The sequence below is a fragment of the Leptidea sinapis genome, chromosome 24, assembly GCF_905404315.1.
Source record: "Leptidea sinapis chromosome 24, ilLepSina1.1, whole genome shotgun sequence".
NCBI lineage: Eukaryota > Metazoa > Arthropoda > Insecta > Lepidoptera > Pieridae > Leptidea > Leptidea sinapis.
Genome location: NC_066288.1, coordinates 11,731,840 through 11,743,431, shown reverse-complemented (window position 1 = coordinate 11,743,431; position 11,592 = coordinate 11,731,840). Strand labels below are relative to the sequence as shown.

General features: G+C 36.3%; 1 protein-coding gene across 3 annotated transcripts in view; it reads left to right on the top strand.

Annotated features, from left to right (window-relative positions):
* The first annotated feature begins 396 nt into the window (after positions 1-396).
* Positions 397-11,592, top strand: part of LOC126971833 (PDZ domain-containing protein 8) — a 48,888-nt gene continuing 37,692 nt past the window's right edge. For all 3 annotated transcript variants that reach the window (XM_050818278.1, XM_050818277.1, XM_050818276.1), the window contains exons 1-4: positions 397-565; positions 7,708-7,888; positions 9,068-9,250; positions 10,999-11,191. In XM_050818278.1, the coding sequence (XP_050674235.1) occupies positions 7,736-7,888; positions 9,068-9,250; positions 10,999-11,191 (529 nt within the window). In that variant the 5' untranslated portion in view covers positions 397-565; positions 7,708-7,735. The remainder of the gene's footprint in view (positions 566-7,707; positions 7,889-9,067; positions 9,251-10,998; positions 11,192-11,592) is intronic.

Here is an 11,592-nt window from a genome sequence, read left to right as displayed (position 1 = left end):
GTTAAGGACATGTTGTTTCACACCTGTATATTACATACACACAAAGTTGTTATGCGAAGAACTAAAAAATGCAACGTTCATCAACCCATATCATACCTAGTCTTACTGCGATGTCTATCGGCTATATTTTCGTTTTACCTTTGAACTATTGATTTGCTTGAAGGGCGAAATTCGCGCACGCGTTAATCTTTCAACACACACGAATGCTAACCAGGCTAACCCGTGCAAGTAATAAAGTTTAGAGCCTATAAAACATGACTATAAGTACTCATAAACAAATAATTATTCTTAATTAAAGGTTATAAAAGGCTCTGACCGGTGCGATAAGGGTGAAATTTCGATGAGTTCACAGCGCATGCTCCTTGGGTTGTTTTATCAGAATAAAAATTAGTTAGCTCGTCCCGGTCATTTAGTAGTTCTTGCCGCCGTTTATCGGCTGGCGTTACAATGCAAACGTTTCTGTCCCCGGTTCTGCCTACTATAAATTAACAAAGAATTATGTAAGATCATGTTAATTGTTCTGTGAATACGGATTGCGTAGAGGATAAAACGGTATGGTCGTCAGGTGAGTTGGCATAACTGTTTGTGCTATGTGAGAGTTTAGGAAGATTGAATCGCTTCACATCTGCTTGTAATGTTTATTGTTATTTATAAGAACTATTTGAGGTGTTATTCCAAAAGCTTCATTCAGTTATAATTTACACTATAATGGATGTATTAAACACCTATCTAGGATCCTCCCGATCAATCAATTTATTAAGTAATTCATCACTCAAGTTGTCATTGTGTCAATAATTCTCCTTTGTTATTCTCTCCGCGAATTTGATAAGAGTCATAAATTAAGATATATTTTTGCCGGCAAACTAGTTACAAAAACAGTTATAAATATATTTTACAAAGAAAACCGGTGATTTTAAATTATGTTTTGAAAAGGTGTATGTACCTTTTAATAACTAAGATACATTATTTATCGTTTTGGACTGCGTTTTGGTCATATGAAGTTTTTTTTTTCTGCGCTTTGTCCAACGTTGAGAAGATTCGAAAAGATTTTACATTTTTTACAATTTTCAATCGGGATATTTAAGATCCTCATGAGAAACACTATAAATTGTTTCTGATTTATGCTTTCATAAAACAGATTTCAACAAAGTCAACATGTACTTTCTGCAGTTAGCACTTGTAAATATAGTACAGTCCGCTGGGTCTTGTGACTTGTACCATCGTAAATTTTGAGAACACAATGTACCACACTTCAGAAATTAATCTCGATTTATTTCACAGCCCACGGTCAATTTTGATCAGATATCAAAGAGCTATTTGAACTGATTCCTGCCGCCAAAATCCACCATTGCACGACTCGACAACTTTCATATCATCCATAACATATGGATGTGTGGCGTTTATGTATAGTGCGGTTTTCAAGGAACTTTCGGTTTGTTTGCGGTATTCGTGGAAACGAACAACCAAACTATGTAACGAGCTTCATTGGGTGGTGTGTCCAGTATCCAGGATAATATGACATGGGTACCAAAAAAAACGTACTTACACTTTTCTAAAAGGCCGGCTGTGATTTCTCTGGTATTACAGGAGAATATGGGTGTTGGTGATTACAAAATTAGGTGGGTGACCCGTACGCATGCTTGTCATTTCCTTCCTTTAAAAATTCATAATATATATGACATATTATCTGGTAACCGGTGCGCTTTTCTTCACCTAAACAAATGCACAACATTATATAATATACAAAATAACATACATTTGTAGTTTCATGCTAAATTTGTAGAATTTCAATCATTATACTAATTAGTTCGCGTTTCGCTGTCCTTTAACTGTTAAAGTGTGCGTCAAAAATTTATCTCATAGAGGAATACAATTTGAAATGAATCGATAGAAAAACTATCCTATCTCTCAAGTTGGATCAAACTGCACACAGATAGATTACACAGAACTTGATTAGAATCAGTTCAGTAGTTTCGGAGTTCATCGCGGACAAACAACGTGACAATAAACTTTTATATATAAAGATGTTTACATGAGCGTTATAAATGAAAATCAATTTTTATATTATTTTTGTTTGAACGATTTTGGCGGGTCTTTCTCTGGCACACGCTTATAAGGTATGATTTACTACTTATTTTAGAAAATGAATTAATGTTCCCCGCAATAAAAACTGCTCGGAACCTGCGGGCGGCTTTTAAGTGGCAATATATTTTAACATTCAGACGAGAAGGATTGCTCAGGGGCCGGACTGCGGACCACCTGTTGTGCTGATTGTCAGACTCTTAAACTTTATGTATAACTCGCTGACCGGATATGCGATATTTTTTGTCATACAAAAGGCTGTTTCTATTAATTTAACGTTTTAACGTCACACAATGGGGTCACTGAAAATCAGTGTGGTGCTCATTAAAGTATGGACACAACTGTAGTTGAGTAGACTCCAGTTTTGCAAGACCAGTGCCACACAGATCATTTGGATTTCTTTTGTTTTTAAGATTAAGCTAATATTTGTTATCATCAAGACATCAAAAAGTTGTCGAAAGCCATCTTGAAAATCTAATCTATTGATAAGAAAAAAAAACAAAATCGGATTTATAAATGATCCATTTATTTGTATAATAAATTACAAGTCGGCACCTTAAGGATTTGTAGTGTTTATGATGGCAAAACCTTTTTAATGTGGTTTTCGTTATTAAGTTGAAGAAATAATAGAATAAAAATAAATTGTGAAGTTGTGGCGTTCCCCTATTATTTAATAAACAAATTCCAGCTGAGCAAAGAACCTGTTCTCAAAAGCCGAAGCTGTAGACTTTAAGTTTTTGTCACATAAAAAATAAATTGGTACAATAAATATAATAAATTGAACATATTTCAAGAGGTGCCCGCCATTTTAGAATGCGCGGAAACCAATATCAAAAAAGGCTGCTTCAACTATACCATATACATTCACTCTGACAGTCAGGCAGCATGGCTTTACACGTAGACTTGACGACGACGTCAAATCTAGTCAAAAACTGCGTTCACTGCCTAAATACATTAGATATGAAAAATAGAGTGATTCTCAGATAGGTCCCAGGGCATGCCGGAATTATAGGTAATGAAATAGCCGATGAGTTCGCAAGAGCTGGAGCTAGAGCAGTGCAATATGGTCCGGAACCTATTTGTGGACTATCTAAGAGCGTTACTCATCACGCCCTGAGGTACCATTGTCAACAAGAAGCACTTAAACGCTGTAGCAACACAACAAGTTTACACCATTCCAAAGCACTGATAAAGGCATCCAACAACCGAAACGCGAATGAAGCCCTATCACAAAGCAGGATAAGCCTAATCAAACTCACTAGTATGCTCACTGGTCACTGTCGCAGTAAACAGGCACCCCAATGATGTCGTAATCAAAAACAAAAAACTTGCAGATTTTACATTGAGGCCGATGAAACACCGCTTCATCTCTTCTGCGGTTAATGCATCCACTAATGCATAAGCGTAACACTATTCTTGGCGACTACACCCAGCTCCCATATGGTGTTTGTAATACTCGCGTTATGAAGATACTGTGTTTCGTAAATGCGGCAGGGCTTAACTACGAGCTATAATTATGAGTGGCAAACACAATAGTTCAATACGCGGTGTTACTAGGACTCATTAGGACATACCCTAATAACAAATTAACAGACTACTCGTATCGTGAATGTTAGAACGTGTAACGTCAGTGAAGGCTGAGTAACCTCAGCAAAGATTACGCTTGTACATTTGTCCATTAAAAATTGAAAAGGTTATTTGTTTTATTCCTTTATTTATTTAAGGGCTTTATATCTATGTATATGTCAGTTCCAAAGTGCAACAACAAGCGTTAGAATGTACCATGCATTAATAACAATTTATAGGCTAAGCATACAATATTAATTTATCGTTTAACAATATCTGATGCATACTATTCATCAATAAGACGAGAATTTTCGACTCACTGGCACGGCAGTAATACTAATTGCTTATTGGGAAATAATCTGTTGAATTAATACGCCTGTGATTGTAATTATTTCGGTAACAAGTTTGCATATTATTGTTTTGACATGAATATTAAGATGCTTGCATGAATTTCGGTATTTACGGGAGTGAAAATTGTCGATCCCACGGGATCTCGGAATTGGCGGGATGTGCTCGCGCTAAACTTGCGTTAATCAACGCTAGTAAGAAAGATGTTCTACTTTGTATTTATTTTTTATGGAAGAGGAGAGGAGGAGTGTACTTGTCCAATGTCTACTTCACGAAATCGCGCGCTCCAAGTACGTTGGTTTTAGTTTCACACCCAATATTTGTAATATTTATCGCCAGATAACATTTGAGTAACTATTTTAAGATTTTTTAGTTGACCGTGCCATGAGACTTTGTAACCTTATAACTTAAATAATTTATACGTCTAGATAGAGCCTGTTGCTGTAAGACAACCGATGAAAACAAGCCAGGCTATTACTTTAGTGTGCGTGCATTGATCAAAATAGAGGAGAACTGTTAACCTCAATTTTTTTTCGAGGTTTTAACAGCTGTCAAAGTCTATCCAAACGTATAAATTATTAATAATAATAATAAAGCCTTTTTTATTTCATATCCTTAATATATGTACATTACAAATGTTGTTATTTAGTGTTAGTTTATATTTTTCTTAATATCTAGATGTTAGTACGTGTTACTTATTTGTATAAGTTATTTATTTATTTGGATATGAACCCCTCCTCGGGTGAAGGCCTCCTCCAACTTTTTCTACGCGTCTCTGTCTTTACCCGTTATTTGCCAGTCGTTTCCGGCTATTTCCATTACTTTATCAGCCCACCTTCTTTTCGGGTCTGCCTACTCGTCGTTTTCTTTTAGGTCCCTTCCACTGCGTGATTCTGAGTGTCCACTTGCTGTATTTATAGCGAGTTACGTGACCAGCCCATTGCCATTTCAATTTAAGGGCTTGCATGAGGGCATCAGTTTCCTTAGTTTTTTGTCTAATTTCTTCACTTCTGACTTTGTGTATTTTCCTTATTTTTAATATGCTTCGCTCCATGGCTCTTTGTGTTGTCCTGATCTTCTGTTTAGCTCTTGTCGTGAATACCCATGTTTGACAGCCATATACATATACAGCTTGTTATAACAAACAGGGTATTATGCAGGTATCAAATACTGTTTTTTTCAAATTCATCGAGTAGTCTCCTTTTAAGATTTTTTTGCTTGACCAGAATTTTTTCCAGGTTATTTTTGTTCTCCGTTCGACTTCGTCTTCATTATTTGTTTTATTAAATTATACCTGCTTACCCAGGTAGATGTAGCTGTTAACATATTCGTGTAAATTATGTAAGCCTTATTATTGTTATACATTTTCCCCTTCTAATTAAGTGTGAAATGGATGGATAAAAAATAACAAAAATAACAATATCTATAGAAAATAAGACACTATCTGGAGTTCACTGGGGTAACAGAGACATGAACGAAACCAATAGGTATAATATCCATTGTTGTGATAACCTGAGTGATATTAATTTATCTAGTCATTTTTTAAGCTGTATAGATTGTAATTTTAGTAATTTTATTTTATGTAATGCCCATTTATTTTTATTAGACCGCTATTATGACAGTATTGTTAAGGTTTTACAAGACGCTGCCAAAAAGAGTGTGTGTCACGATGCACCCGTAAGACATAAGAAAGTTTTGGGATGGAACTACCACGTTCGTGAGAGTCACCAAAAAGCGAGATATTATTTCAAATATTGGCTATGGTGTGGTAAACCGCAAACTGGTGCGATTTTCGATAAAATGGCGGACAGTCGTAAGATTTTTAAAAATAAATTGAAGTGGTGCCAAAATAACGAGGACCAGATAAACATGGATATTCTAGCCTCGCATCAGGCAGATAAAAACTTCGTAATTCTGGAAGGCCTCGAAACGTCTGAATTATAGGTCAAATTTACCTGCGAGCGTTGATAAAGAGCATGAACCAAAACTCATTGCCGACTTATTTTCGCACCACTTCAAAGTGGACCCATTGTCTACTCGTAAAGCAGAATATGCCTCATCGCCTGGTAATGATAGTACTGAATGTAAACCTCTTCGTTATTCATCGGACCATATAGCCAGTGTTACAACTAAAATGAAAAGGGGAAAGGCTCCAGGTTTTGATGGATTGAGCCTGGAACATATACTTTATGCAGGTGATAAAATTTATAGTAAATTGGCGGAGCTCTTTACCATTTGCATAAATACAGGTTTCTTGCCAAAAAATCTCATGAGAACTGTGGTGGTTCCTATCCCTAAAAATAAAACTGGCGATCTCTCCAGTCTCAAAAACTATAGGCCAATTTCGTTAGGTACAATTATAGTAAAAATACTGGAGAGATTAATTTACCCGGATGTAAACCGTAATTTAAAGATTGATGATGCGCAGTTTGGTTTTCGTCCCGGTCTTTCAACGGATTCTGCTATATTTGCTCTCAAATCGACAGTTAGCTGCTACACACGTAGGGACACCGCTGTATACGCATGCTTCTTAGATCTGAGCCGAGCTTTTGATCTGGTAAACTACCAATTACTATGGCAAAAACTCACCTGGTCGAATGTACCGCAAAAAACTGTAGATCTGTTGAGATACTGGTACGAAAACCAAACAAATAATGTAAAATGGGGCGACGCCATCTCTAATGACTTTAGATTAGAGTGCGGCGTGCGTCAAGGAGGGCTGACCACTCCGGACCTCTTTAGCCTTTATGTCAATGATCTGATTGTGGAACTTAGGAATGCCGGAGTTGGCTGTCATATAGGGAAAACGTGCGTGAATAACTTCAGCTACGCTGACGATATGGTGCTTTTAAGTCCCTCAATCAGAGGCCTCAGGAAACTGCTGGCTATCTGTGAAAAATATGCAGGGCAGCATGACCTAAAATATAATGTAAAAAAACACAAATCATGGTGTTTCCGGCTAAAAAGGTCTGGAGAGAATTCCGATGGTCTTTTTAGACGGTGTATCCATAGATAGTAGATAGAGTGGACCGATTCAGGTACTTGGGGCATATCCTAACTGAGAATTTGTGTGATAGCGCTTCGCTATAGAACGCGAGCGGAGGGCTGTGGCTGTTCGATGCAATATGCTCGCACGCCGGTTTGCACGGTGCAGTCCTGAGGCGAAGCTGACACTATTTAGAGCATATTGTCAATGCTTCTACACGTGTCAGCTTTGGGTCAACTGCACTAAAACTGCACGAAGCAGCATCAGAGTGCAGTATAATAATGCATACCGTATTCTGATGAGACTGCCCAAATATTGGAGTGCGTCGGGCATGTTTGCCGACGCCAGAGTCCCCGATTATTTCGCTGTCATAAGATCACGAGTTGCTGCTTTTTGGTCTCGCATTCGCGAATCCGAAAACGAAATTCTCAGTGTATGCTCTGAGCACCCAGAGAATCCTATACTCCATTACTGGCTTTCGGTGCATCGTGACATTAACCGGAAATAGTATTATCAGTACATTACTTTTTGTACGAACCCCCCTTTGGGGCAATCTTAGCTTTAAGTTATTTAATTATTAAGTACTGTGATGTATACAATTTTATTTTTAAGTACATCTTATTCAATTTACTGTAATGGGTTTAAAATGCCTGAAATAAATGACATATTATTATTATTGTGTAAATCTTATTGGACTAAACAGTAATCAATTTTCATTTTCACAGGTATAAGTAAGTAAGTAAGTAAGACAAAATGCCGGATTGGTGGTGGCTGCTAATGGCTGCTGTGTTTGGGGCAGTGTCGGCGCTAGCCGTGCCTGTTGCCTTGTTGATCTACTTCATCAGGCCTTTTGAGAAGAAGCCCACAGTCGAGGAAGACTTTAGCATGCCCATAACTATACCACCAGTAAGTATGCGTTGATTTTCATAGACAACCAATGATATATAGGTCCTCGTTTTAGTGTAATATACTTAGTCTGGGCATAAATACTGTTACAATTAAAAATAACTATGAATTTTGGCAAGCAATACACTACAAGTATAGGGAAAAATCTGAAAACTATACATTGTACGGAACCCTCGTGGGCGAGCATGAGAATCGGTCAAGTCGTTTCAAAGGAGTTTAACTACAAACACCGCGACATGAGAATTTTATATATAAGATTAAGATGGAAACAAGATGCTTCTTGACCTTTCTTGTGTTAGCTTGATGTGTAAACAAGCGTTACCAACGTCATGAACTGCCATAAGATATCCCAATTATTAATTACATTTATTTAACTCTGTTAATATTTAAATACTATTTGATATAGATAACACTATTATTACAAATAACTATAATAGCATATATTATAATATTTTGCCTACTACTCGGCTAAGTCGAGTTAGTAAGTCTTTTGTGGGGCGATGTATATGCTTTTACAACAAGATCCCAGAAAATGTTCAAAACAAAAGTATTACGTTATTCACAAGAATTGTTAAAAAAACGTTTGTGTGGTTACTATAACATAAATGACTTTCTTAATGATACCACAGATTGGGAATGGAGTGACCGCCCTCAGGCTATTAAATAATAAGTTTAATTGTACAATATTACTTTGTAGACATATTTATTCGATGAAAAAAAAAGCCCGCTGAGTTTGTTGCGCCCATTCTTCTCAGGTCTGAGGCATTCATTTTGGAATGGTTGGTAGTTTTTTGACTTTGTCACATCCTATTTTGAATAAAAATGTTTGAATTTTGAATATTATATGTTTAGTTATCTTGATTCGTGTAAGTCAGTTGGCTCTACAGCAGTGCAAACTAACAGTTTGTAGCACCTTCACGATAGACGGTCGTGCGCTATATGGGCATTACTTATTGTGTAATTTTAAGGGGTAACGTTGCCCAAATTGTGATTATTAGTGGAAATTGTAAAATGCAGATATTTCAATTTTATTATGTGCGTTTAAATTACCAACCCCTTCTACAAATGTTTATGTAAATCTTATTGGAATAAACAGTTGACCATTTTCATCTTCGCAGGTGCCCAAGTTTAAAATCTTTTGATTTATTTTTCCCTTCTAGACAAGTGAATTATTTCCAGGAAATATTGCACGAACTAACACGAGGTGCTGGGGGTACTCCTGAAGGTGCTCTCAACGCCATGCTTCAGTTCATATTCCAACAAAGCACAGCTGATACCCGCTGGCTTCGGCGTCGCATGGCCAATGAGCTAGCCGAACTGCTCGCTAAGACTTCTTCAGGGAAACTATTTGAATCTTTAACAGTAAGTCAGCCACTGTCGTTCTATTATGGAACCTATGAAGAGGGTTGTAATAAAAATGAATGAACGCAATTATTAGTGAATTAAAAATGAATTGTAGCCTTTGTGTGTTTAAAAATTATTAGATCCCTCTACAATGACGTAAACTTTATTCGAAAATAATTAAACAGTATGCAGCTAGCTCGACATAAGAAATTAAAATGAAGTAACATTCTGAAATTTGTTTCACCATGAAAAAATACTGTAAATTTAAAAATCCTGCTTCAGTTCTTAACAAATGTTATCAAGTTTAAAAAAAATATATTATGTACTTACTTTACTTTTATATAACTAAATTTTTGTTTGAAGGTTTAAAAAATATAACAATATGTATATATTTTTTCGTTGAATGCCCGATACAGTCCTCCCGCTGTTGCTGTGGAAACCTTAAATGTGTTTTTAATCCGAGTTTGAGTTTCAATAGTTATTCCAGTAGAAGATAGTAGGTGAGGGTAGATGGAAATGCTTTCTGGCTGACTTTAACAACCCACACACATTTGCCAATAAACGCAGGTTTATTGCCATTCTTTTAAATCGATATTCATAGCTTCACGATACATTTTAGATATAATCTGTACTAAGTGATGCAACAAAGATACTAAAATATTTAGATTTAATTGTGTGGATAATTTTAAAATGCAATATGTTGATCATAAAAAACCGCAAAAGAGTTACAAGTACTAAGATATGCTTTAGAATATCGCACCCATTTTAAATAAAAGAATATCATCATCGAAGCAACATAATTATTGCCTTTTGAAAATCTACAACGGCATGTTTTTCGAGAAGCTTCTTATTCGCAAAGACAATTTGTGGAAACAATTACCGTCTGCAGTTTTCCCAAACTAAAACGGCCCAGGGACCAAGAGCATACTCTATATAGAGTAAGGCAGATCTTCTTTATATTATAAAAGGTGAAAGTTTTATTGCGCATGTCCAATAAACGGGTAAGAACGACCAGCGACTATAGAGTTTGGTTTCTGGTAACTTGGGCAGGTAACAGGTAGTAAAGGTGGATAAAATTGTACGTAAAATTCATTCAAAGTATAAAATTCAAGTTTTTTATATTTTATTCAGACTAACTTTAGAAATCTCGTCATCCATTGCCGGACATTTATGACAGTTGCTACTCCCTGCCAGACACGCCTAAACTTTAATTATTTTATCATTTATTATTCAAACAAAACAAATCTATAGTTTGAATTTTATGTAGTCATAGTATTTACAATACTATGACTACATAAAATTAAAACTATCATTATGTGGAAGCGTACCAAGAATACTGGCAGCATTACCGCGTTAGAATGCAAGGCTGATCCGTTGACCGAAATAGCTGCCAGCGCTTGGGTTTCCAGTAGCCTTCTTGAGGCGCGAAGATAGTATTTTAAACATTCTCCGCGCCTCTGGGTCCCACGGGCCAATTAGTGTCTCGACACCAAACGGCACAAAGATGTATGACTCACTGAGACCAACATATTTGCGACGCTTGTTGTCTTCGGCAGTCGAAGCAGAAGCCCCAGCACCAACTGACGTAATTTTAATAATTATATTTATACATTCGTTATACTACATAATATATAAAAGCTAAATTTCATATATGTTACTTGGGGACCTATAAAAAAATGTTACCTCAATAGCCGGACAGTTTAAATGGTTTTCACATCTTGCTAGACACATACACACACCTATTGAAAGATTTATCCTATTTTCAGCTACGGTCTCTAGAAGTAGGTACGGAATTTCCTTGCATTTCAAATCTTCGAATTGTGAGTGGGGAGTTGGAGGAAGACGGGGCAAGACTACGAGCTCTGGACTTAAGACTGGACCTAGCTTACGATGGTAGCTTTAGGATTGAACTTGACGCGGTTATGTTGTTGGGGAAAATTGCTAATATTTCTATTACAGGCAAGTATTTATATTATATGCGTAAATTCATTTGTCATACGACAATGAAGCTTATTCTATTACCTTACTAAGGTAACTTTACCTTAGATCATTTATACGTTTAGATAGACTGTGACAGCTGTGAAAACGTCTAAAAAATTGAGGTTGACAGTTTACCTCTATTTTGCGGAATGTACAAAAAACACACTAACACATCTAGCTAAGCTTATCACGCACACTAAAGTTATAAACCTGGCCTGTTTTCATCGTTATCTAATCTCTATTTAGACGTATAACTTATCTAAAGTAGTAACATATTGCTAAAACAGTATCGTATTGGTGTTTACATAATAAAGGTTTTTTTGGGATTGTTTGGGATAAGAGAATATTAGTTCCCTTGGACACTGCGTTAAGGTTGGGCA